The 25,259-nt window shown below is 36.0% G+C and overlaps 5 protein-coding genes and 1 long non-coding RNA gene across 22 annotated transcripts; 3 read left to right on the top strand and 3 right to left on the bottom strand.

Annotated features, from left to right (window-relative positions):
* Window position 1: 1 nt before the first annotated feature.
* On the bottom strand, window positions 2-1,161 carry LOC143306026 (uncharacterized). The gene is made up of 3 exons (XR_013063310.1): window positions 1,127-1,161; window positions 352-418; window positions 2-268 (listed from the first exon to the last, which is right to left on the bottom strand). It is a non-coding gene; the product is annotated as an uncharacterized LOC143306026 (long non-coding RNA).
* Window positions 1,162-2,226: 1,065 nt separating this feature from the next.
* On the top strand, window positions 2,227-5,717 carry Gli (carboxyl ester lipase-like protein Gli). 4 transcript variants are annotated; one of them, XM_034337420.2, is made up of 9 exons: window positions 2,227-2,525; window positions 2,588-3,746; window positions 3,820-4,010; window positions 4,098-4,284; window positions 4,354-4,459; window positions 4,533-4,728; window positions 4,833-4,948; window positions 5,116-5,144; window positions 5,306-5,475. In XM_034337420.2, exons 1-9 carry the CDS (start codon window positions 2,232-2,234, stop codon window positions 5,338-5,340), a joined length of 2,313 nt encoding a protein of 770 aa, XP_034193311.2. In that variant the 5' UTR covers window positions 2,227-2,231; the 3' UTR covers window positions 5,341-5,475. The 4 variants fall into 4 exon arrangements, with proteins under 4 accessions (XP_034193311.2, XP_034193310.2, XP_034193312.2 ...); XM_034337419.2 differs by lacking the exon at window positions 5,116-5,144 and having other exon boundaries at window positions 5,306-5,717; XM_034337421.2 differs by lacking the exon at window positions 5,116-5,144 and having other exon boundaries at window positions 4,833-4,958; window positions 5,306-5,441.
* A 624-nt stretch (window positions 5,718-6,341) lies between these two features.
* LOC117610253 (armadillo repeat-containing protein 3) lies at window positions 6,342-15,215 on the top strand. 6 transcript variants are annotated; one of them, XR_013063301.1, is made up of 15 exons: window positions 6,342-6,442; window positions 6,508-6,770; window positions 6,849-7,173; window positions 7,242-7,409; window positions 7,468-7,671; window positions 7,745-7,907; window positions 8,002-8,120; window positions 8,194-8,352; window positions 8,423-8,661; window positions 8,760-8,924; window positions 8,985-9,359; window positions 9,433-9,757; window positions 9,817-13,322; window positions 14,996-15,079; window positions 15,163-15,215. XR_013063301.1 is itself a non-coding variant. In XM_076691791.1 (14 exons), the coding sequence occupies exons 1-14, from the start codon at window positions 6,422-6,424 to the stop codon at window positions 10,120-10,122; spliced, it is 2,766 nt and encodes a 921-aa protein (XP_076547906.1). In that variant the 5' UTR covers window positions 6,342-6,421; the 3' UTR covers window positions 10,123-15,215. The 6 variants fall into 6 exon arrangements, 2 of the variants coding, with proteins under 2 accessions (XP_076547906.1, XP_034193307.2); XR_013063300.1 differs by lacking the exon at window positions 14,996-15,079; XR_013063299.1 differs by having other exon boundaries at window positions 14,996-15,215.
* On the bottom strand, window positions 10,129-12,333 carry egr (TNF superfamily member 12 eiger). Of its 2 annotated transcripts, none has more exons than XM_076691793.1 (4): window positions 11,968-12,333; window positions 11,352-11,878; window positions 10,739-11,171; window positions 10,129-10,644 (listed from the first exon to the last, which is right to left on the bottom strand). In XM_076691793.1, exons 1-4 carry the CDS (start codon window positions 12,331-12,333, stop codon window positions 10,462-10,464), a joined length of 1,509 nt encoding a protein of 502 aa, XP_076547908.1. In that variant the 3' UTR covers window positions 10,129-10,461. The 2 variants fall into 2 exon arrangements, with proteins under 2 accessions (XP_076547908.1, XP_034193333.2); XM_034337442.2 differs by having other exon boundaries at window positions 10,739-11,006.
* An 898-nt stretch (window positions 15,216-16,113) lies between the features above and the next one.
* On the top strand, window positions 16,114-21,008 carry LOC117610260 (uncharacterized). 3 transcript variants are annotated; one of them, XM_034337445.2, is made up of 6 exons: window positions 16,114-16,368; window positions 16,461-16,977; window positions 17,170-17,226; window positions 17,294-17,421; window positions 17,503-17,699; window positions 17,773-21,008. In XM_034337445.2, the coding sequence occupies exons 1-6, from the start codon at window positions 16,144-16,146 to the stop codon at window positions 17,855-17,857; spliced, it is 1,209 nt and encodes a 402-aa protein (XP_034193336.2). In that variant the 5' UTR covers window positions 16,114-16,143; the 3' UTR covers window positions 17,858-21,008. The 3 variants fall into 3 exon arrangements, with proteins under 3 accessions (XP_034193336.2, XP_034193334.2, XP_034193338.2); XM_034337443.2 differs by having other exon boundaries at window positions 16,461-17,031; XM_034337447.2 differs by having other exon boundaries at window positions 16,461-17,031; window positions 17,759-21,008.
* On the bottom strand, window positions 18,643-25,171 carry LOC117610245 (uncharacterized). 6 transcript variants are annotated; one of them, XM_034337399.2, is made up of 10 exons: window positions 25,012-25,171; window positions 24,703-24,809; window positions 24,445-24,612; window positions 24,153-24,365; window positions 23,853-24,041; window positions 23,614-23,779; window positions 23,424-23,538; window positions 23,115-23,246; window positions 22,429-22,470; window positions 18,643-18,784 (listed from the first exon to the last, which is right to left on the bottom strand). In XM_034337399.2, the coding sequence occupies exons 2-10, from the start codon at window positions 24,795-24,797 to the stop codon at window positions 18,780-18,782; spliced, it is 1,125 nt and encodes a 374-aa protein (XP_034193290.1). In that variant the 5' UTR covers window positions 24,798-24,809; window positions 25,012-25,171; the 3' UTR covers window positions 18,643-18,779. The 6 variants fall into 6 exon arrangements, with proteins under 6 accessions (XP_034193290.1, XP_034193293.1, XP_034193288.1 ...); XM_034337397.2 differs by lacking the exon at window positions 18,643-18,784 and adding an exon at window positions 21,093-22,352; XM_034337398.2 differs by lacking the exon at window positions 18,643-18,784 and adding an exon at window positions 21,093-21,774.
* Window positions 25,172-25,259: the final 88 nt, after the last annotated feature.

Genomic DNA, 25,259 nt, shown 5'->3' with positions numbered 1-25,259 from the left:
GTCCGCCAGTCCACCAGCGCAACGCCCCCACCATTCTACCACTGTTCCGGTGCATCTGTGCATCTCTGCATTTCTGCTTCTACACTCTTACACTCTGCATTGGAGGAAGGACCACCGTGGCGAGGATGCGTATAGTATTAAATATTAAGTATTTCTTTAGCAACGGGTACATTGTAAGGGAAACGAGGCATCCCACCACTCGCTTCACTCATTCTTTGTTTCTTCCCTTTAACAACAGAACTGAGCAGGAGAACGATAAGTACTTCTCCTTAAAAAAAAAAAAAGTAACCAGGTTACATTTCCTTGGATCCAAGGAGAACCCTCAGGAGTATTCTATGAGTCTCTTCTCACCTCCGCAATGTACATATGTATTTGCAAGCCAAACCAAAAGATGTGTTAGGGTTGAATGCTGTTGTACCTTTGGAAAAATGATGGTAGAGAAAAATTAATAATAATAATCAGATTTTGAAACAAATAGACCAGGGAACGGAATGGATACAGAACAATAATTATGAATTATGGTGTGTCTTATTCCCACGAGTTCAAAGACTATTTTGATGGCAAAGTTCCCACAAAAAAGGGATGTACGCACGACAGAACACGAACAACGACGGGTATAATAGCATCCATTTAAATCAGCATTTCGCGAATGTTAAACAAGGACAAGGACGACGTATCATCTGTTGTTATCTTTCAGATTTTCTTTTCCAGAGCTGTCTACGCCATAATGTGAACAAACTGTCGATTTGGATGAGGATAACAGTAGGAAGTTGACGTATAATTAAATTCGCCTGCAAATTCTTTACCGAGACTGTACACTCGTGGAAGTAAAGTCGAGCGGAGAACGGTAATAAATCCAACAATTGCTGTAAATTAGACAACTCGCCAATGGCAGAGAGTAGAGAAGGGGTGGTAGATAAAAAAGACTTTTACTTCATCAAACTGCATGGAATAATTTGGAATAATTCCTTGGAAATAACGTTGATATAATATTTTCCAAGCATTACTTAAATTACTTAAATTACTTAAATTACTTAAATTACTTAAATTACTTAAATTACTTAAATTACTTAAATATTCTAAAAATAATTAAAAGTAAAAGAAAATACAAATAATTTCAGCTTACGTATTAGCTGTTACATCTTCGACAATCTTCGACAATCTTCGAGAAAGAAAATATTCAGCAATGAAAATCATTGATTACCGTTTGATTACTGTTTTATTTTAAGTATAAGTTATGAAGATTCACAAGCAAAAAATGAAAACGATAACCCTGATCTAATCTATTTCAATTTCAGATAAAGATAAACGTATAGATATTACATACAACTCATCCATTCACGCGTCTACATGATTCAACGTACAAGTACCTATTTATTAGTGCGTGGGCGATCGCAGCACGTAAATACGTGCACGCAACAGCAACATTGCCATTCATCCTCGTCAGTATTCTCTGAACGTTAGTTCAGGAGCAACGTTTTTTCTTACAATTACTTCTTCAAAAGAAATTCACATTCATTGGTATACATATTTTGTCCATTAGAAAAGTAACATTTCAATCATTATAAGGAGGTTCAATTCTTAATTTATAATTACTCAAAGTGACAATTCATAGGTAAAGGTGTCGTGTAGTAAGTTAGTGATACACACATAAGTAAGTAATTATGTATCTATATGTATACATACATATATACTTTCTCTTATAATGTTCGATCACGTCGATGCGCTGTCACGTAAAAGATTTCGAATCGTTCAAAATTATTTATATACATACAATCATTTAATGTTCATTTTCCAGAAATAATATTCAAAGTGATTTTCATCGGGACGCTATAAGGGAAATCTGGATTTCGATGTTTAACAAAGATTGTTAAAAGATTGTTTTCGAACGTTAGTAGGGTGTGCCCTATCGTGATTTCGTAAGTGCACGTGTACCACATTATACATATATACATATATACGTATATTAACCTTTCCTTATTATAAAAAAACTATATAAAATGTGTGTTTCAGGTGGTTATATTACAGAGGTTACATCTCGTACTCGTTCTCATATGGCTATACGTGGAATTTTACTTTCGTACCGCCGCCTTTCGCCTTTCGCTTTTCCCTGTTTCACCGCGAGAGTTTCCTGAAACAGTTCAGCGAGTGTGTATGCGAACTAACCACACCTGTGCCTGGCTGACTTGGTTACAGTCATTGCAGCGAAACACCAATCCGCATGAATCCGCATGAATCCGCATGATCCGCACGCGGCCAAGATGGCAACGTATAGTCTGTACGCGTCGATCGAGCGCGTCTGTTTTTGTATCTGGCTTTTTACGATAACCGTTCGGTGTCAAGAACCAATATCCTCGGGTAGTCGATATTATGGCCGCGATGGTGTCTACGTACCATCGAACGGGCCCAATCATCGAACTGACACTTATATGTACAAAGATAGAAGGTACGGCTATCGGCCGAGTTATCTGGATCCTGTTTACAAAGGACCCACCAGACCATCGGGAGATCGGTATCACTACGAGGTAAGATTCGTCGTGTCACTACAGGATTTGTACGGGTTTTTTCAATAAAAAATATTTTTAAGGAGACAACTTCGAGACTTCCTTTGCCAGGAGTACTGGGTGGTTGGCGCGAAGATCTTCAAGGTAGAGAACGAGCCGATTCGAAAAACTTGGACAGAGATGTGACCGTGACCACTAGCTACGGACAAGTACAAGGATTCAAAGTATATTTGTACGATGATCCACAAGCAAGACACAGGCCTTGGAGTTTGCCTGTCGAAAGAGTTACAAAACACGTAAACGTGTTTCTGGGCATTCCTTATGCTACTCCTCCTACAAGGGAAGGTCGCTTTAAACCTCCCAGACCTCATAAAGGTTGGCAATTGTTGCAAGCCGTAGATTGGGGACCGGCTTGTCCCCAACCCAGCTCGTACACAGGTGCCACTAAAGGAATCAGAGACGTAGACGAGGACTGTTTGTACGTTAATATTTTTACTCCGTCCATCGAATCTGGTTTGGCTCAGCCGTATCCGGTAATGTTTTATATTCACGGAGGAGAATTTACCCATGGAGCCAGTAACTTGTTTCCAGCTCATATGTTGGCTGCGTTTTATAACGTGGTAGTGGTATCTGTTAATTACAGACTTGGAGCACTCGGATTTTTGAGTACAGGAGATGAAAACAGTCCTGGGAATTATGGGATTCTCGATCAGTCTATGGCGCTAAGATGGGTCTACGATAATATTAGAGCTTTCAACGGTAATCCCGATGCCATAACTCTTTTTGGTCCTGGTGCTGGTGCTGCGAGCGCTGGATTGTTAATGGTTGCACCTAGAACCAGAGATATGGTGTCAAAAGTAATCGCTCAGTCAGGTTCTGTCTTAGCAGATTGGGCAGTTATAATCGATAAATACAGAGCGCAGAACACTTCTAGAGTGTACGCAGAAATGCTAGGTTGCAGCATAGAAAGTAGTTGGAAATTGGTGCAGTGTTTGAAGGATGGTAGATCCTTCTTTGAGCTGGGTAACTCTGAATTAAGACCGCATATTGGCACGTTTCCATGGGCTCCTGTACTCGACATTAATTTTACTGTACCTAGTGATAATTGGTACGAAGATTGGAGGGCATCGGATTGGCATTTTTTCACCGAAACACCCGAACAAAGTATAAAGAATCATAGGTTTAAGCGTAATCTGGCATACACGGCTGGTGTTACTACTCAAGAGGCAGCATATATGATATGTATGTCCTTATCTTTTCTACAATATTTATTATTAGAACGTACTAAACATGTTTCTTTTTTTTTCCATTTCAGATAACAATGCTACATTGGCAAGAAATCGTTATGTAATAAATCCAGAATTATTTGATAAAAAAATTTGGGAATTCGTTCTTCAATACAATTACACTCTTAATCCTCAGGGCGTTTACGAGGCTATCAAATATATGTATACGTATTGGCCAGATCCGAACAATGTTACCTATATTCGTGATCAATTCATTAACGTAAGCTTTATGTACATGCGTTTCGTATATATTCTATATGTATATTTTCAAATTTATTTTTCTCACATATTTATATATCTTTTCTAGTTATTATCTGATTTTCATTACGTGGCACCTTTTGACAAAATTGCAAAATTACTGGTAGAGAAACGTGTACCAACTTACTTGTACGTATTAAATACGACTATAGATGCATTAAAATTGCCACACTGGCGTAGAGTGCCTCACAATACCGAACTACTTTGGTTAACAGGAGCACCATTTATGGATGTTGGTAAGCAGTAATTTAACTTCTCGTTAACTTCTCGTTAACTTCTCGATTAGACAAGTATCGTTGTTTTAGAATTCTTCCCTGAGCAGTGGAAATTAAAACGTGACATGTGGACGGACAATGATAGGAACATGAGTCATTTCTTTATGCAGGCGTATGCAAATTTTGCAACGTACGGGTATGTTTAAATAACTATTACTATTATCTTTCTTTAGATTATAAAAATGATATAAATGATATTTGTTTTTTAGAAATCCTACACCCTCACAAATTCTTGGTCTACACTTTGAAGTTGCTAGATCAGGACAATTGCGGTACTTGAATATCAATACCACTTACAATAGTTCAATTTTATTCAACTACCGACAAACCGAAAGTGCCTTTTGGTCTGCTTATTTGCCAACTGTTGTTGGTCGTTTGGTGCCTACGTATCCTCCAGTTACAGAAGTGAGAACAATCCCTACGGGATCATGTACATATATATCTGTTGTAGATAAATATTGAATTTACTTATTTATTTATTTATTTATTTATCTTTGTGCCTATCACAGTACTGGTGGGAACCAAAGCAACCTCTTCAAATTGCATTTTGGTCAGTCTCTGCAACCTGTCTACTGCTGATTGTTCTTTCTGTAGTATGCTGCATGCTTTGGCGCAATGCCAAAAGGTAAGAAAAGGTAAACAGAACCAAACCCGTACACCTTTTAAGCCGGTAGTGCATGCGGTTGTGGTTGTGGTTCTGGTTCTGATTCTGGTTTCATTAATTATTTTCGAGGTTTCGGGATAGATTATCCTACATTTTATTAACTCTACCTTTGCTTATAATTTATGCAGCAAAACAACGGCTGCCAGAATGTATACAGGTAATTCTCGCATTATTCATTGCATAGCTTTCAATTTTTGCACTAATGGTTTTTTTTTTATCTTTTCAGTTAAAAAAATTATACACGTTCTTTAATTGATATTAACGGAATATGTATTAATTTATATCCTAAATTAGTTTTATCTGCTTCAATATTTCCAGACAGTCTGATCACTACTATAGCGGAGACATCTTGATGGTGCGAGACGACGAACCGTCGGAGGGAATCGAGAATATAACTCGTACCTCGAAGGAAAACGTTTACGAATACCGTGACACGCCACCGATCAAGTCCAGGATACCACGACAAAACGAAGCTAAACTTCAAGATCGATTGGCGCACAATCGAAAGTTCAGTTCTACTCCATCTCTTAGAAGCAATTCTAACATATCGCTGAAAGACATGCGTTCAGAAGGATTTGTTACCAGTTCACCGAATGGACAACCTAAATTAAGCAAAGCTATGAGCCAATCGTCACTGCCTAAAACCAAAAGCAAGACGCATTTAGTTCAAGGTGTTCCACAAACAGCTGTGTAACATTACTTATTTATTTCGTTAGAGAAGAAGAAGAAGAAGAGGAAGAAGCTCTTGAAGCTACTCGTGGTACGTACGAAACTGAAAATACATATTTATAAATGACTGAATTCTAAATAATAATATTCCAAGGTTTGGCTAAAGCTTTTGCATCCGTCCACGTTGTATGAATGTAGAAACTTGTACGATTTTTTATGCAGTACTGTACATATCATTACTTCTTTGATATTCTTTTTTAATGTTATACATGTAGGTATGTGTGAAATTTATCACCAATAGTAATATATTATATGACAATGAGAATGACAATATATGCTTAAAGCAAATCGTTTTTATATGTTTTTATCATAAAAATAAGTGTTTATAATTTGATAGTATCGTTAGTAGACACGCGTAGTTATAGTCGAACCGATCTCATTATTACCGCTATCACTATTTCCGTAGTTCATAGATGTACGTATACTAAAAGAAGAATTTTGCATTTAGTATTAAATAGATATATAGAATATTAAACAGGATATGTATTAGAGTATCAAAGAACACTGTTAAAATAATAATATTTTACAATTAAAGAATATGCCATATAAGCAAATTGAACGTGTTGAAAATGAAATTGCAACCATATTCATTGTATGTACATTTATGTTATTATACATATATGTATATAGATCTGACTATAAACATTTTGGAGCTGTGTAAATTAATACAATGAACCAAATTGTTTTTTACTTATTAATTAAAAAATGGGGCCAACGCGTATCGAAGTAAGAGTTTACTACTTTTATTTTGATATGGATTATTGAAAATTTTCTAATCCATGAATATGTAGAAAGATGTGGGCAAGCGTAAAGAAAGAGTGGATCGCCGAGAGCAAACTAAAGACAAGTTTGATCCTGTTCGGCTAGAAATTAAGTATCCAGGAACAGCGATATTACTTTTGAAATGTCAAGAAAAGCCTGTACTGTTAGCTGCAGCCGCAGCTTTGGCGAAATATGGTAGCAAAGCTAAAGGAAATTTGGAAGTTCTGTTTGATCTTGACATTGTGGACAGCGTGATTCCATTGATCACTCACGAAGATCTGTTTACCAGAAGGTACAGAGAGAGAGAGAGAGAGATAGAGAGTACCCAATATCTTTTAAATCTTTATTCAATACTTATCAATATCAACAGGTTTGCTGCAAAATTGCTAGCTGAAATGGTTACTATTCCCAATGTCCTTCATTTCCTCCTGGATTCTGATTATTACATTCCACATTTTGCAAAGGTCCTTATCAATGACAATGATTTGTTCATGCAGGAATTTTCCTCGTTAATATTAGCAGAAATATCAAAGGATATGTTTGGAGCAGCAAAAATATTGAAACAGTGTCAAAACATGGATTTTTTATTTGAGAGAATTCAGTCACCAGATCCAGATGTAAAGAAGAACAATATAGAAATAATATACAATTTGTTAGAAGATCCTACAGGAGCGACAGCAATTATTAACACAAAGGTTTGTTATTATTTAGAATGAAATGAAATGAAATGAATTATTTAGAATTTATTAAATTGATTTTTTAGAACATGAACTTGTCAGCAGTGTACCAGCTGTACAATTCGGTGTATCCTGAAATTCAGAAGCTAGCCCTTAACGTAATAGCTAATTTAGTGAGCAGAAATCAAGACGAGTATTTGCAAGATCTCTTTCGACGATCAAACGGTCTCCAGGCTTTACTAAAGTTTTTAGACGTAAGAGAACAATTCGTGTCTTCTCGTAACACTTAATAGTAAATTTTTGTTCATCCAGAATGTCGAATGGGAAGATGTTCATTCGGAAGCATTTCGGATTCTTCGGTTAGCCGCTGACAATCCTGTAACCGCTGAAACATTCGACGACATTGGGGGTATTAAACAGATGTTGGGCTACCTGGAGGACACCTCTCACTCGAAGCTGTTCGTGGAAGCTCTTGATGTAGCCGTTTGTCTGTCGCATACACCGAGGGGTAGACAAGTAACGTGTATTATTTTTTTCTAAACTATCAGTTAAATTAAAATTAGCTATTTGTAATTTCTTTATTCGATAGGCCCTCTACAGATACGGGATCGTCGACTATTTATTGCGTACATTAGTAGGCAATGTGCAACCTGATATATATGAAATCAGTTGCCATAGTATTGGAACGATGAGTTTGTACGATAAAGCAGCCAAGGATCTAACTGAGAGCGGTTGTACGAAGAACATTCTAGGTGAATATTTTCTTCGAATTACACAGAAGCAGATATAAAAGCAGATCATATATGTATGTATGTATGTATGTATGTATGTATAATTACCTTTCAGATATAATGAAGAATGAGAATTTCAAGTGGAGTCCAAGGCACGCGGCTCTGTTTGCCTTGAATCAATTGTTGAAATGCGATGTTAAGAATTGTGAAAATTTCTTGAACGCTCAAGGACAGGTAATTTGGCTAATTTAGTGGAATAACTGAAAATTAAATGAAAACTCGTAACTTGTGTTTGGACAATCCTTAGAATTACTTTTTACGGCTGATCAGACAACCGATAGGGAAGATTCCTGTTGAGATTCTAGTAGGAATAATCGAATGCTTGACAACAATTGCAAGAAATGAAATTCTACGATCTGCTATCATTAATGCAGACACGATTGATGCCATGTGTGCGTCTTTTGAAGTAAATATTTTTTTTTATATTATAACAGCCAGTAATGAAGTAGTTTTAAGCGAGGAAATAATTGATCTAGTTGACATGTATATCGATGAACGAGTTCAAGATCGCCTGCTGCAACGCTCTCTCCGTTTTCTGCATCGACAATGCTGGAAGAGTCGCGTTTTTGAAGGTTAACGGACCAAACCGTTTATATAATATGTTGTCCGACGTTAAGTCAACTGCAATAAGGAACTCGGCCGCTCAACTGGTTCAATTATTATGCGCGGATCCAGTTTTGGCAGACGCTTTTGTCTCGGCCAGATATTTAAATTAGTAAGCGTAATAGAATGTCGTCGTCGTCGTCGTCGTCGTCGTCGTCGAAATAGAATATGACTTGAAAGAAGAGTATGCTTGTATTATTTAATTTTCAGTATGCTGAGCAACCGATTGATCGCGAGACTAGTTCCTTCGTGGGACACGTGCATCGAGGCCTTGTTCAATTCGCATCTGCCAATCAAGTTTGCTTTCACTGGACGACTTTCCTTACACGATATCACTCGAGATGGGTTTTACGTTCTTCGGAGGAACGTTTGCAAGTACCGTTAATCCTATACGAGTCGTTTCAGAATATAAAGAGAAAACATTAATTTTCCTAGATTTCCAACATTAGATGAGATTTTTCATTTCAAGTTTTGCCCCTTGGAACCCATTTACGTGGTGAATTGTATCCGGCCTCGTAAATCAGTTATCGAAGAAAAAATAGAAGAAAATCTATCCAATGTTGTACAAGGTAAAATATCTTTTTTTCATATCTTATCCGTTCAAATCCGATTGTGGGAGAAATATTTCTGTTCAGATAGCAGCGACAGTAGTAGTATGCGGAATGTTAGTAGGCAAGATATCTTGTTATCGAATGAAATCGGGAAGCTGAGGATGGATACGAAATTTGCTCATCTTCAATGCGATCCTTGTCTTAATGATTATTTAGAGTTGTTCAAGTGCAAGCTTATCGCTGCAGAGTCAAAAGATGTGTAAGAATGAATTTTCAACTTGATCGACACATATATTCTTGACCGTACGAAGAACTTGACCTATTTGATTCAGAGCATTGAAAAGTGAAGAAGGATTGGTAAATATTAGCTACGTTGCTTCTCGCGTCAAGATGTTGGCGAAATTCGTGGCTCAACAACTGTCAGGACCGGATCCATTGATCAGGTGTATAGAGCATCAATTGGAAATTCATTTGAGAGAAATCATGAATAGCATTGAAACAAGCGTGATACCGTTAGGAATGTTACGCGTTGGTTCTTTCTTGGAAAGAGCGTTGCTTTTCAAAGTAATGGCTGATAGGATACATTTGCCAGCCGCATTGGTGCGAGGAGAGTATGGCAGAGCTTGGATCGAGGTAGCGGTAGCGGTAGCAGCTGAGGTAAAACTCGAAATATCTTATTTCTAACGATATTACTGGCTGGTAAATAATTTCTTTAGAAGACGAAAAGCACGATCGAAGAAGATTCGTATAAAAGTAATCTACAGAAGGGTACATCCTGTTCAGAAATGATCACCTTGCAAGACTCTGTACTGCAATCGATAAACGAAGAGAAAGATTCAGAGAGCATCGATTCAATTTCTATGGAACAGTGGTTCACGATTTACCCAAAGAAACTGTTAAAACCGAATTTCATCGTCGATCTGATGATTAAACCTGGAGATCTGATTCCAATAGAGAGTCGTAAAGGAAAATTATACCGTGAGAAACAATTAGTGTGCGATACAGTGTGCTACGATCAATGAGAGACGATTGTTTAATAGCTTTATTTCTCAGATATATCTTATATGTATATATCGGTAGTTGGAAAATCCGTATCTATGTATACATATAGCTATGGACTGAACTGTGACTTTTACTTTCTTTGGACTTTGTAGAAAATCGTAAATCGTAACTTACATCTAAATGACTTAATAATAAAACGGAAACAATTATTTACAATTATAGTATAACGCGTTTAACGCTTTAACATATGCTGTTGCTGTCGCTGTTGCATATGTATCGTATTACTATTTAATTATAATGGCATAATAAATAGTGGCATAATAGCCACCATAATCGAATGGTATTTCAGGTAAAGGTGTTTATTTTAAATTGTGAAATTCTCCGAGTTTCACTAATCCAAAGAAACTATTTTCTTTGTTGAAAAGGACAAACTTCGGGGAACTGATCTCTTTTAATTGCACAACGTCGTCTCTGTTGAGCCTCGTTACTTGGGCCGAGAAACAAGACTGACTGTGTATGTGTGAGGTGCCCGAATTGTCAATCTGTGAAAATACGAGTGATATAAGAGTACTTATCATGTTTCGTGTTTTATTTAAACGTGTATAAAGAACGTTGTATATTACGTATTATACATACCAGACACTGCAAGATTGGCTGATTATTCACTAGCAGATGAAAACCGACTTGGTCGTGTTGATCTTTGTATACTATTTGCGCGTACGCCAAATACAAGCCAGACTTGTAGACGACAACGCTACCGTTCTTTGACAAATTGAAATGATTGTTCATACCGAGATCGTTTACCCAATCGTTGGCTTTCCAGGAGGTGAACGTCTGGTCTGCGTGACGGACTCTTCCATTCCCGGTATGCTCGTCGTTAGTCGCGAAAGCATTCTTATCACCGCTGTAATGAACGGCGAAAATCTGTTGTGGCGCGTCTACATTCTTTCGTGACCTGCCTAAATTCTTGCGAAGCTTTCGCAAAGATCTTTTCCGATTCTCCGATACGCTTTTAACGTTCGAGTAATATTTCTTCGGACGAATAGATCTTACCGATAATATCTTGAACCTGTACAAGGAATGCAAGCGTAACGCTACTAGTATATTCCTTTTTTTCATTTCTATTAACGCGTACATTTTTGCGATCTCTTGTTGCAGACAGCTTTTCTTTTAAATCAACATGCAAAAAAATCCTTATTTTTAAGGATATAGATGAGTTACGATTAATTAAATAAGATTGTCAACTTACTCGACAGCCGAAGATGAGTTGGTTACATTTCTTTCTTCGATCGATCTTTTACGCTTCATATTCATTTTCCAATCGATAAGGAAATTCTTCGCGTTTCCTCTGTCTAATACATCACGTTTTTCTTTCGTATTGTTCTTTCTATCATCTGATTTCTCTTTTAGGAGCTTCTTGGTTCTTTGGTGATTGTGACCTTCCCGAGAATGCTTCGTTTCATACTTCCTCATGGCTGATAGCCATTTGATCATCGCTTTGTTAGAAGCGGCTTCTGGAGGCGAGGGTACCGGTGCGATCGTGGACGAGGAATCTGGAAAATCGGAAGGCCTCGCACCATACGTCGGACCCGTGTGATGATAATCTAAAGAATAATCGTGAGACGACAAGTTGACATCGTCATAATTTGAATCGTAGTCGGCGTTGTCGATGTCCAGATCCCCTGGATCGTTATCATCATCGCCGTCGTCGTCGTTGTCGTCGTCGTCGTTGTCGTCGTCGTCGTCGTCGTCGTCGTCGGATTCCTCGGCGTACAACTACAATTAAAACAGAATTTTTATAAGCGTATAATATTATTAATTTTCGTATGTAGTATGGAAACTAGGAAAGAAAAATAAACTCTGACCTGTTCTTCGAAAACTTTCACCTCGTCCAAGAGGTCCTTTTCGAGAAAACGATGCTTCAAGTTTTCGACGCTTCTCTTGAGCTCCTCTATCTCCCGTGCGTTCACCATGGTCCAATGAAATTTCCAGCTTTCAAGAGCCAAACAAAGAAGAGCGATCGATAGAGCCGCGATACTCAATATCGTGTGCCTGGTAGGTCGAAAACGATACTTGTTGAAACCTTTTTCCAATTCTGATTGGGAAATACTTAAATTCTCTCTGGAAAAGCTAAGAAACGAGCGGCTCTCCTCTTTTCCATGGACATCGTTCATCAACCTTTCCTTCATCCTCGTAATCTTTGTACCTTCTTCAGGCAGCATGGAAGTCATGTTCTTTGAGGAAATTTTTCATTAACAAATAAATGCATGTGTCAATCACGTGTTGCTCGCATCTTATCTCTTGAAAATGTATAATATAATCGGTGAAAGAGGTCAGCTTGACATTGGAAAGACAGATCCACGTCTTTTTCTCTTAGTATAAACTCTTCAATTTAATTTATTCCTTTTTCACACCTTCTTCTTCTTCTTCTTCTTCTTCTTTCGAAAATGACCTTCAGGGTAGGACCGCACCGACAGATTCGAATCTTTCTCTCTACCATCGACCTTTTCTCCTCCTTTTTTTTTTTTTTCTTCGATTCTATTCTATTCTCTAAATTTGACGGGTCTATTAACTGTTGTACGCTTCTCGTAAATTCCTCTTTTCTATTCAATGAGTTTTACCGAAAAATCAATTGAAATCGAATACGAATTGCATCGAAGAGGAAAGAGAATCGTTTTAGTGGTATTCTTGCAACCGAAGCGCAGAAAGAAAGAAGAAGCGACCAACGTGTTTGGTAGCCACGAACATACTGACTAGAAGGAGTGGAACGCATTCATCGTTACAGCGCGCTCGTTTCTGGATCTCAGTCAGTGGCGTAGATCAGTGATTGGAAACTGCAGCTTCCACATCATGATACGATATACGCAAATGTTATAAATCATATTTCTATTCTCGATTACGCTTAATATCTTCGGTTTAACTTAAACTGTAACGCTTGTTTATAAATTAGTAGAAGATATTTCGCTATCACAAGTCACAAGTCACAAATGCTAGTGAAACGACAGTGAGGAACTTGTGTTATTTTTCTTCGTAAATAAAGAATTGGTTGTTGCTCGAGATAATTTTCTTCGTCAAGAAACAGTTGCCAGCAGAAATTCCTACGCTACGTTCTCACCGCATTGTTTCGCAGAAGATGATGACCGTTCCAGGAGCAGTCGTGTATCAAATTCGTTCTCGTCCACCGAAAGAATCCGAAATCGGAGCTTCCTGACTGTTTCAAGTAACAACGCAACAACGCAACAACGCACGTTGACATCAACGATCACGATGATGATTAAATTCCACGCCGATGGATCCTTTCCTGGAACATTTATACTTTCGTGAGAACTAATGCTCGACGGTGGGCGTTCGTACATTCTCGTTTTGCAATTTAACAACATACATACTCGTCGGACGAGAAATTTTTTATTTTTATTATTTTTCTATTCAATTTTCAATCCTAATTGCTAAGTTAGGTATAGAGATTAAGAAATACTTTACCTAATAATTTCTAAAATATCAAGAAATAGTAGTCTCTATAGCGTAAGAAGGAAGGGATCTAGAACGGTGTTATCATCTCGCGTTACAAGTTTGCGCAACAAGAATCTCGTTTCGCTAATTTCCATGTTATTCTAATTGTAAGATCGTTAACCCTTTCTCTTAACGGCAACAGATTCGTGACGATTTATGCGAGTAAATAACATTGACTTTAGTAACCTGGTATGTCTGATTTTCCATTGGCCAAGGCTCCGCTAGAAATTCCGCAATTGTGATAATAATTAGTCACCGCTAGCCGACTAATTGAGGCTGTCGTGTCGTGTACTGGCCCGTAGTGGCCCATACTGGCCGTGTGTAGGACGTGCAGAAATTTCAGATCTGGATCAATTTACAACTGACGAGCCGAACCGGAGCTGCCAATTATTTCATTCAGCCTTTCTTCTGGTTTCGTGCTCTGCCTACTTACCGTTTCCACGACTTTCTTCTATTCAAACTTGTCTCATCTGACTCTTACACACCTACAGACAATAAATTCGATTAAACATCTCTTTTTTCCTTAGAAAAGAATTAAAAATTTCAAGATCCGACAACGGATACTTACAATATTACATACGCAGAATGATCAACGATATCACCGCGACCATTCTAACTGGCTTCGCTTATCGTTGGAAAAATCTTACTCACCGGGATGATACTAATGGAATGGAATGGTTGGCCAGTAAGTAATTTGCTCGACATCGATTCCCAGCTAAATATAGTAGCAAAATGTATGTAACGTAAAAAAGGGAAGAAGAAATTTCGAGACTGTAGCTGCTACACAGCCACGCAGCATCGTAACAAGTCAGCTTCCAATTTCCTAACTTTACAATCTTACCTCTGACGATGTTAATAGCGTCTCTTTCTCTATTTCACTGAATCCTAGAAATTCTGCAATAATTTAGCATGCCTTTTTGAAGGATGTCCTCTTTACGGGAAGAGCAAACGTAGCATTCTTGAAACTGAAATGCAATAATCAGGAATTAAAAAATCGAAAAATTGCTTACACGCACCGTCGCATCGAAGAGTAAATAGTTGCTTCGTAAGCGCATTCTGAAAAAATCATTTAATATTAATTGCGATACCGGTACCTCATTGTACCTCATTCTACCTCATTCTACCTCATGGGGGGGATGTTTCAGACCCCAAAATCATGACCCCTTGAGGAATAAAGAAATGTTCAGTCTTTCTGTATCTGTAGTCTCTGTTTATAGATACCTAAAATCAGGATCCGCGTCGACCTTGAAAACAAGTTTGGAATTCGAAGCAGATTTCCTGCTTCGGGACTTACTCTTATTCTTATTCTTACTCGATAAAATGCGATATTAATCTTTATCTTATCGAGAGAAAATTAAATTGCATCCAATGTTGTATGTATAGATATAACGTGATTTATCGATGTAGAAAGATATCGTAGCCACATCCTGCAAAGATTCGCATTTTTCTATCGATACTCTATCAGATGTATGTACATACTACCTGAAACATTGAAAACCATTCATCTTCGAAGCTTATCATCCCGATACGTAATAAAATGTAATTCTTAGCCAAGTTAGCGATAGCGGAAGAAGGAAAGAAAGAAAGAAAGAAAGAAAGAAAGGCGGTCACCATAGTTCCTTGCTGATCGAATGTTGGCAGCGTGCAAGCTAACACTTAACAGCCGCCAAACCGGTCGAGCGTGGTTGAGTTGGATTCATTGGATCGAGTAAAGTCGTCGGGACGCTCGGAGACGCTTGGAGACGCTGGTTTGCTTAGATAAAGAAAAGATGCTACCAGAAAGCGTCATATACGGCCAACTGCTCTACACAGGGTGATTCTTGACAAGGAGGTTCAACAACGAATTAATCAAGATCGATCCGCCGCGCCGATCGATTTTTATCACCTGTTACTCTCGTATTCGGCCTCCACGAGTAGCGTAGAATCGTCAGAAATGTCTCTCATTGTCAGGTAAGCAAGCCTCATTTTACAATCTACAATCTACAAATGTAAGAACAAAGATATACCATGTGTCACGGTAATTCCTTTTCTTCGCGTTCGTTGTTGATACATCTATACTATACATATACGTGTGAGTAACTACGTGATCCGTATGACGAATTAATAGGTGCACCTTCCTTGTTTCTAAAAAGGTTTAAGTAGTCGATACTCGATAACAGCTCTTACCGTTTGGTCTCTCTTCGTTTCATTTTCATAGGATACGATCAACCGCGTGGCACCCCTGATGAAACTAACGAAAAGTATATTGTACTTGGATATTATTCTATGCATCAACTGTTTTAGTGATTATCGATAAGTGTTATTGGTATTTTCACCGATAACACCTCGTCGCGTCGTAATTTATCAGGTCTGAACAAGTTGAGAAACAATGAGAAATATCAATTTCTGCAAATGTTCTGTGTTTTTCCTGTTTCAGGGGGTACTTATCGATTTGATACCATTTTTAAACTAGTCGATATCAGGCGTTCTTCTGATCGATTGTACGCGCAATCGCAATCGCAATCGCAATCGCAATCGCAATCGCACGAACGATGGTTACTAAAATCAAAATGGAACAAGTTCAAAATGACATCGATAATCCCGGCAAGGACAGAAATTTAATCGAATGGAATCTTGATATGAAAGTAACCGTGTCGAACGTGAAGAAATCGAAAATGTTTCAGCGATCGCGCGCTATCGTTCTATTCCTCTTGGCTATTATTTTCGCAGTTATATTGTCGCATCTTAGGAAAGAAGTACGCGGCTTACAAGTCCAGGTAACTGACTTTTCTCAACTACATACATTTTCAGATTAAACCTGAAATTTGAAATATCAAATATCAAAATTCCTTATTTCTTATATAATTAGATGCAATGTATGAACGTGAATCTACTTTTATTAATGTCAAAGTACGACAGACTAAACAGAAGCTTAAATCGAGCCTGGATTCAAAGATCTGAAAAATTTATTGAAAAGAAAAACATGCACGATATAAAACAATTACTCGAACGAATATCAACGTCAAAAGCTACCGAATTTTTCAACGATATTCGTCGAAATAGATCCAATGGAACCTCTTACACCTATGATTCTGTCGTTTCTTATTTCGATTCTAACAATCGTTTGAAAGAAAATACTCTGAGCGATCCCACAATCTCTAAGAAATTAGAAGATGACGAGAACGTTGAAGAAATTCGTGGTGATACCAATTTAAGAATCGAAAGAGCAATATTAACGTTTCAGAAAGAGAATTTAACGGAGAAAGAAACGCAGTCTACAACGAGTAATAAGAAGAAATTTCAAGGCAGTGACGATTATGTTGACGATGACTTAGATATATGGAAAGAACCCCGTGCTGGGAGATGGCGAAGAGACGAGGGAAGAGGTAAAATACGGGGAAAGAACAAAAGGAGGCCCAAACGCAGTCGCAGGCGATTGGGTATCTAGTATTATTTAGTTAGCATGTGTATCCCAAAAGCAATCGTTCAAACAATTCGTACAAATATTGTATTCATTATAATCGTATTTTCGCTAATATATAATAATATAAAACTTGTCTTTCTTTTATGTCATTTAGGCCCTTTAGTGGCAACGTTTGTTGGAGCAATACCTGAACAGCACGTTACCGATACCGGTATGTATTAACGTAGAAAAATATCTCTAACAATAATTTTATCTCCCTCTCTTCTTACTTATTATAGTTTACATTGGTCCCTGGGTTAAGAGTACTAAAAATAACACCCGATATAGTTTAAATAAATTTCACTTGGTAGAAGATAAAAAATCTATCGAAGTTACCGTGACCGGTCTATACATGATTTCTGCGCAGGTAAGAAAATATGTTTCTCACATTTTAAATTTATTTCAATTCGCAGTAGAACACACATAAAATATAATATATATTTTACAGATATTTTATTTTGGAGAACCAACAAATTATTCCTATTGGATACTGTTAAGTTCCGAAGGTAAATCGACCACCCGGAAACTTGTCAAATGTTCTACAGCTTCTTCTACATCAGCTACAGAAGTTTCCTGTTACACAAGCGTGATAACTCCCTTAGAGAGGGGTGATAGGGTTCACATACAACAACAAGAAAAGAATAGGTAAAACATTGCTTTCGCTTTAAAATTCATTCACCTATATTTTTTTTTCTATAAAACAGATGAACGTTTTTAGATTAATTAATATGAGAGAAGGACACAGTTATATCCAACTGGTACTTCTATCAAACAACACTAATCATAAAAGACGATCACGGTAGAGCAATGCAATACAAATATAGCTGTGCCATGTACGAGAAAAAATCATTTCTCAAATGTGATCCTGTCCTATAACTGTGAGAAAGCAATAAGGTGATTACTTTATATTAGTCAGTTAGCAATTAAAACGTACGTTTTTATCAGAGTCATAATTTCATTCAATTCAAGTAATAAAAAACATGTTTCCTTTCTTTCTTTCTTTTTATGATGGAAGTTGTGTGTACAGTAGAATTAAAAGTGCATGATGAACGAATACTGTACAAAAAAGTATTAGTATGTAAGTAAATTAGTTTCATAAATTGTTACAAAGAAAAAAAGGAAAAAAAATATCAAAAAGTACCACTTACTTACGTTATACTTTTGTACATACGTTTTAGTTTAAGAACAGAACGGAAGTTGTGATGTTACTTTTAAGATTAATACAATTTTTTTTTTTAAATAATAATTATCTAAATAAAAGTAATAATTTCTGTTTATTGTTAAAATATCACAAAAATTACTTAAAACGATTGCAAAAGTATATTTTTATTCAAACGATATATACATACGTATAAGTAAATAAATAAATAAATAAATGAATAATTAATTAAATAATTAAAGAACAACTACAAAAATATTATATCTATTTTAAAAATTTATATATTATTTTCTACCATTTATATAAGTTTTATATTTTATTTGCAAAAATATATATTTTTTCTTATCGCAAACATTATATCACAATCGATTACTTATATAAATCTGATGAATTCAGTCTTTTAATATACGCGCATCAAGTACGATGATGCTCGTACCTTTTAATAAATAAATAAAGAAAGAACGCTCGGTTTCTTCGTGAAGGAACAACGTCGATGCCAGTCATGTGGCAGATGTTGCTCAGCTCGTTCAATGGTAGTTTGACCATGTGTCACGGTATAGTCGTTATCATCCTAAAGAAATGAACGATAAACAGTTAGAAAAATCTAACGGATAATCAAAGCAATAATAAAACTTATAGATACCTATCGTTAAACGCAATGCATACTCGATACATAAACTGTATCAAGTTTTGCTATTAATTATATCATAAAAAACATTATATTTTTAGTATTTTTTTTTTTATAAATATTCGGTACATTCTTCCCTGCTTTTTCATCATGTTTTGTATTTACGATCGCAATAACTTATCATTTCTTTTCCTGATGAAAAATATTCTTTTTCTTTTGATCAAATTTCAATTCGTATTTCTTATTGTTATATCTCATTAATTACATTGTTATAACATACAATGCTGCAGGTATCGTAGGTATAAAGCGGTTCAAAATTTGTGAAAAGAAAAAAAAACACACACGTCGTATGTCCTATACCTATATGTATGTATAATATCTTATTCAATTCTTTTCTTTTCTTTTCTTTTCTTTTCTTTTCTTTTCAAGGATATTTAAATATAAAAATAATACTACTACTTAAATCCCTATTATGTATATACTACTGTAAGAAAATGATGCATCTTGTTAGGTGTACCGACAACCACCACCCTATCGTTCCACTTTACACTCGATAGATGCAGATCTATTTAATATTATCCTTGCTAACATTTGTGTTTTCAATTAATTGGTAGTTCTTTTGGTATAAAAAACGGATAGATTTGTATTTACTCACCTGAATTTTGGTTGAGGTTTACTCGAGCATTTGTCTTTTACTATATATATGAGCGTAATACATGTTAGCATAGATTTTCGTTAGAATTCGTTATTCTTGTTGCTTGCTTTTCCATGACTCTTTAATACTGTTCGTGTCTTTCTTTTTTACTACATCATTTATTTCTTTTTTCTTTTTTCTTTTTTCTTTGTAAATAACTTGGAAAACAATAAATTGTCTAATCCATATCATTTGCATCGTAAAAAAAAGATGAAATCTGATTATTTCGTATTGATCAATTGTTCAGAAAAATGAAAAAAGGATGTTATAGTTAATGAAAACACTATGATATTTTAACAGAAGCAAGAATATTTTCTAAATTTTGATTTAGGTGTTATGATACCTGTGCCATCGGACAATAATAACTTTATCGTACAGTCGTCATTTATTCATATAATATTGTATGTTATCCTTGCTGGTAACGAAGGGAAGGTATTCTCTCTTTCATTCATTGTGTTCCCTAAGTATCTCAGGTTGTTGTTACGCCTGTGAAATAAACTTAGTTTTTGTCAAATTTTTTATATATTTCAATTTCTCCACCAATGCTCGATAAAAATATTGCACAACGCTAATAATATTCTATTTCATTCTGGACATAAAATATTTCTTCAACAAACTATGCGTACGTATATGTACAATAAATAAAAATACTTTTCGTTCGTTGAGAAAATTAGAGAAAAATTTCTTTCTTAAGAGATCAATTACTATTTTTAACAAAAACTCTCATACCTATGTTAATTACGTTAACATCATTTTTTTTCTTCCCCCTACGTATTTGGATTTCTACGGCAGTTGCTGGTTTTCCTTTTTATTTCGACATTTTTTTAATACTCAGTTCATATTTCACTGTTAAAGGTAAGGAAGTAATAAATGTAAAAAAATATTACTGTTTTTTTGATTTTTCTTTGTTTCATGATTTCTTTTCATTTCACTCGTTACTCTATCACTTACAATATTAAATTGATTCGCTATCACTATGTTGATGACACATGAAAATGACTTTAATGTGATTTAGATAATTTCATTGTTTACCATCAGAACATAAGATCACATTACCTGCCCTACATAAAAATTCTGCACTCTAACGTGCACAACTGGATCGAATTTCTGTTCCTACTACACGTGCATCATCATAATTCCTGAGTAATTACATTGTTTCTCATTGTGTCGCTGACATTCTGTTTTGATTGTCTCTGCTAATGTGACACTTTCAATACGCGTATTACCTTTAAATTTGATAAACGACTAATCTTTGTCACTGCTGAGCAGAGTCACTGTAAGACCAATGTGATGCATTATAAAATTCTTATTTCATAGAAATATTGTCAAAAAATTGAAATCACACTACTAACGCACAAAAAGGGCAGTATATTCAGATACAATCCAAGATCCCTCGATCCCTCGATCCATAAAAAGAATACACCATAAAATACAATTACCTTTGTTTTATGTTTTTTTTTTTTTCTTTTTTTATACAGAATGTGAAACACCAACTTTTCTCTACATCTATAATTGTTTTTTTTTCTCTCTTTTTTTCTTCTTTTGCGTGAATGTGTGTGTGTGTGTGTGTGTGTGTGTGTGTAATATTAGGCTGTGTGTTCACAGCTATTAACTATCTTATGACTTTTCAATTAATGTAAATATCATTGTCCTTACTATTACAATTAAGACAACATGATTTAATATTATTTCACAATTCGCAGATTAGCTCAAAAATGACTGTACACCAACTAAGCTTAAAGTTAAACAAAGTTGTTAGCTAAACACGACAACTTAGACACTATACGGCTAGTCAAGTATAAAACGCTCGTATCATTTATACTTTTCATCGTAATTAAACAATCGTTCGCGCTTGTCGCGCAAATTAATGAAAAGCTTTTTCCATGCGCGCGACAAAGATAGGAAATTATGAAACTTTCATTAAAATGCATTATATCATTTCCTTCGATTTTCTTTCTTTCTTTCTTTCTTTCTATCTTTCTATCTATCTATCTTTCTTTCTTTCTTTCTTCCTTTCTTTCTTTCTTTCTTTCTCTCCAAAAATTGATCAATGAGATAACTAATTATGTATATAACACTCAGTGTTTGAGACAAAAAACATTTTGTCCAACTTTTTCACGCGCTAGGAATGATTCTATAAATTTGAAAAATTGTACATCTAGAATATAAAATTAAATAGCTGATTATGTCATTTAATAACGTCGTTGAGACTGGGTGTTTTGGTAACCAGCACTGCCACCTGCAAACAACCATAGCTTCTCCATTCAATCACTTCGTAAATACGATTTTTCTTTGATTCTGTATTTTAATTCTAGTTCATAGAAACATTAATTGTCATGTAAAAGTAAAAGAATATACACGTATTATTTCTCTTCTTTTAAGGCGCAACATTTTTCCTCTTATTACCACCACATGATATACTTAAATTTTAAAATTTCTTTAAATGTTACAAATACTAATCCTTCAATTTACTTTGTATTATTATACATTACACATCCGATATGAACTTCTCTTTTTTTTCTTTCTTTCTTTCTTTCTTTCTTTCTTTCTTTCTTTTTTCAATGATCTACATCCTTTCTTAACTACAAATATAATATTTAATAACCATACAGTAACATCTGCTTTTTTATATTGTTTGCCACTTTTTAACGATACACGGTTCAAATAAATCTGCTCTATTATCTTTCTTGCACAGTTAATAATAAACGTATTTTTCCTTATTTGTCGTAAATGAATAATTTTCAGTTTTTCAAACTCGTTTGTCTCTTTAAACTAAGAAATATGATCGTTTTCTTGGCAGTACGTTTAAAATTGAACCTAAATATTTTTGTTCCGGATAAGAAATCGCCTTTGAAAATTTAAAGAAATCTTTTCGATTGTAAATTGTACTTACCATAATCCTGTTTTCCATATACACCATCTTGAGTCGAATAATCTGTAAGTATAACAGAAAAAAAAAAGAAAGAACAAATTACCCACTGTTACTAAAAATGTTTTTCATGTAAAGTGAATGTGACTCAGACGAGAAAAATCTGTAATCCAACAGATTTTTAACTTTAGCGATATATATTTTTACCTACATACAAGTAAATTTGTAAAATATTTATCTTTCCTTTTCTCAATGTTCATCGGTACATATCGTGGTAGAGTATCTATGGTAAATAATAGCAGGAGGCAGTGCTATAATGCTGGTATCTAGATGAAAATAACTACAACAACCACACATGTTTGTATCTCGCCAATTTTTTCTGGTAGGAGTAGTTAAAAAACGCAACTCTTTCAAATTCAAAACAAATTAAAAGAAAAGAAATAGAAAAATTTAAGAAAATTTTTTACTTGCGTACACGTGTCTTCGAAAAAAAAATCCAATTTTTTGGTAATAAAGCATTTCTCGTCTGAATCGATATATATGTACATACATTCAAGTATATAATGTATAAACAATTTAAAAAGATAAGGACAGGGTGTTAATTATTTACCTCCTTTACTTTCTCCCTTATTTTTCTTTTAGTCGAATGAAACCAGAGAGAAAATAAGGACGTAATGTAAAATGTGGTGGTGTCGAACGAAAGAACTAACCATAAAGTTGCGTCGAGTAACAACCCCTGTTGCTCATAGAAGTAGCATTAGAAGATTGGTCATCATAGGGATTAGCAGGGGTATAACCTATACCCCCACCCCTCGCAGCCCCTGCCTCCTGCTGGTAATTGGCTGTGCATGCATGATATATCAGATTAATTAAATCATGATCTTTTCAAGTATTTTCGTCCTTGTTTATAATTGTTCGCGAAAACGTAACACGAGCTTTGCGATATTTGTTCGATATATATATATTTTCCTTCTTTAAAACTCTTAGGTAAAGTTGTAGCTACAGAATTACATACTAACCTGATGGTGGTGCTTTGCCATAACTGTAGGGATCTCCAGTACTGAAAGCTCCTGTAGCTGGAACAGCAGGTGCTCCACCGTACCTGCTATCAGCAGTCGCTGACGGTGGATAACCCTGCATAGAAACATAAACTTGTCAGACGTGTTCTAATCAACTTTCAATCAACATGTATTATGTAAAATAGCTTACAGCTGTTTGACCATAATCTGGAGGCTGTTGATAACTCTCATAGCCTTGATAGGATGATTGAGTATAATTTTGTGAACCGTAACCTCCTCCGTATCCCACTGGCTGCTGCTGCTGTGGCTGCTGTTGTCCACCATAGGCACTGCTAGCGCCTCCTCCGTATCCTTGGCTATATCCCGAAATTCAAAAGTTAATATTCCATGGTTTTAACTTTACACCTGTAAATTAAAGATATTAACGACCTTGGAGGTTGAGTTGCATAGCCGTTTGCAGGTTGCGAAGATGGTTGATCAAATCTTGGTCTTTTCGAAGGTCCACTCGAACCTGGTGGTCCACCTCCTCGTTTTGTCGGACCACCACCGCGTCCACCTCCTCTACTTCCGCGATCACCAAAACCTCTGCCTCCCAGACCACCCCTACCTGACCCACCTCTTAAAAATGATAAAGAAATGAACAGGAATTACAAAGCAAATAACTAGTTTTAAATTAAAAAAAGAAAAAAGAAAAAAAAATTTATGCAAATACGTAATTACGCAATGTACCTTGATCCTCCTCTGCTGCCTCTATCCATACCTCCTCGGCCACGGAAACTACTACTTCCGCCGCGACTATCTCCTCTGCCAAAATCACCTCTTCCTCTACCACGAAAACCACTGCTTCCACCTCCTCTACTTCCACTACGCGGTGGACCCCCCATTCCTGGTGGTGGTCCACCACCACCGGGTCCGCTAGACATACCTGGTTCTGGTGGACCTCTAAAATATCAAGAAAATTACGTTGTACAAACGGAATACATCTGAAAAGTAGAATCGGCGAATAACCAGTTATAAATACCCTGGAGGAAAATGTCCACCTCTACCGCCTCTACCAGGAGGACCGCCTCTACCCCTCATCCCTGGTGGTCCACCTCTCATTCCACCCCCGAGTCCACTTCCACGACCACCTCGCATCATCCCTCCTCCTCCACCTCCTCCGCCGCCCCCGCCTCTTGGAGGTCCACCTCTATTAAGTTAATATGAAAATAAAAAATTAAATCCAAATCGTACAAGTATCGATAGTAATTTAATTAAGAGAAAACGAAGCGAAAATTACCTTCCCCTATCTCCGAAACCACCTCGTCCTCTCATGGGGCCACCTGGACCACCACGACCACGAAATCCACCTCTGCCAGCTGGCGCGCCTTCCATTTGTTAATGTATCTAAAATTTTTGTATAAAAATCTTAATATAACAATACTACTCCATTATGCCAGAAATTAAAATATAGACGCTGAGATTTCTGAGGATGTCTAGATGATTTCCCTCAATTATTCTTGATTCTATGATAAATTAAGGATCTTATATTTATCACCGAAAAAACCCATATAAACTATACACTGTATTGCTACCGAAATATGCTTACATTTCACTTATTGCTAAATAATCCGTTCATAGATATGAACCGCGCCAGTCTTAGATAAGCCAACAATGAAAATGGACGCCGGTTGCCGGAAAGAGAAGCATCGACCACACCACTGAATTTACTACACTAACATTACCGGATATCCTGTATATTACGAAGAGTTCTCATATGACATCTAAAAATTTCAATTATTATAACATTTATCTAAAATCTTTAATTGAATTCGGTTATACAGTTTGTATTATATT

Source organism: Osmia lignaria, chromosome 13 (assembly GCF_051020975.1).
Source record: "Osmia lignaria lignaria isolate PbOS001 chromosome 13, iyOsmLign1, whole genome shotgun sequence".
NCBI lineage: Eukaryota > Metazoa > Arthropoda > Insecta > Hymenoptera > Megachilidae > Osmia > Osmia lignaria.
The sequence above is the reverse complement of the archived record's forward strand: the minus strand, read 5'-3'. Positions and strand labels throughout refer to the sequence as shown.

Excerpts from the sequence above, each read along its gene's own strand:
- Gli (XM_034337419.2), top strand. The coding sequence starts at position 2,232 with ATGAATCCGCATGATCCGCACGCGGCCAAGATGGCAACGTATAGTCTG. Across the intron at positions 4,011-4,097 it reads TTCGTGATCAATTCATTAAC|TTATTATCTGATTTTCATTA; the intron begins GTAAGCTTTATG and ends TATCTTTTCTAG. Across the intron at positions 4,729-4,832 it reads CGTATCCTCCAGTTACAGAA|TACTGGTGGGAACCAAAGCA; the intron begins GTGAGAACAATC and ends TGCCTATCACAG.
- LOC117610253 (XM_034337416.2), top strand. The coding sequence starts at position 6,422 with ATGGGGCCAACGCGTATCGAA. Across the intron at positions 6,443-6,507 it reads TGGGGCCAACGCGTATCGAA|AAAGATGTGGGCAAGCGTAA; the intron begins GTAAGAGTTTAC and ends ATGAATATGTAG. Across the intron at positions 7,908-8,001 it reads TTGTACGAAGAACATTCTAG|ATATAATGAAGAATGAGAAT; the intron begins GTGAATATTTTC and ends ATTACCTTTCAG.
- egr (XM_076691793.1), bottom strand. The coding sequence starts at position 12,333 with ATGACTTCCATGCTGCCTGAAGAAGGTACAAAGATTACGAGGATGAAG. Across the intron at positions 11,172-11,351 it reads AACTCATCTTCGGCTGTCGA|GTTCAAGATATTATCGGTAA; the intron begins GTAAGTTGACAA and ends TTCCTTGTACAG. Across the intron at positions 10,645-10,738 it reads AGCCAATCTTGCAGTGTCTG|ATTGACAATTCGGGCACCTC; the intron begins GTATGTATAATA and ends GTATTTTCACAG.
- LOC117610260 (XM_034337443.2), top strand. The coding sequence starts at position 16,144 with ATGGTTACTAAAATCAAAATGGAACAAGTTCAAAATGACATCGATAAT. Across the intron at positions 17,032-17,169 it reads ACGCAGTCGCAGGCGATTGG|GCCCTTTAGTGGCAACGTTT; the intron begins GTATCTAGTATT and ends TATGTCATTTAG. Across the intron at positions 17,700-17,772 it reads CAACAACAAGAAAAGAATAG|ATTAATTAATATGAGAGAAG; the intron begins GTAAAACATTGC and ends GAACGTTTTTAG.
- LOC117610245 (XM_034337397.2), bottom strand. The coding sequence starts at position 24,797 with ATGGAAGGCGCGCCAGCTGGCAGAGGTGGATTTCGTGGTCGTGGTGGT. Across the intron at positions 24,613-24,702 it reads GGTTTCGGAGATAGGGGAAG|AGGTGGACCTCCAAGAGGCG; the intron begins GTAATTTTCGCT and ends TTAACTTAATAG. Across the intron at positions 24,042-24,152 it reads GGCAGCAGAGGAGGATCAAG|AGGTGGGTCAGGTAGGGGTG; the intron begins GTACATTGCGTA and ends ATCATTTTTAAG.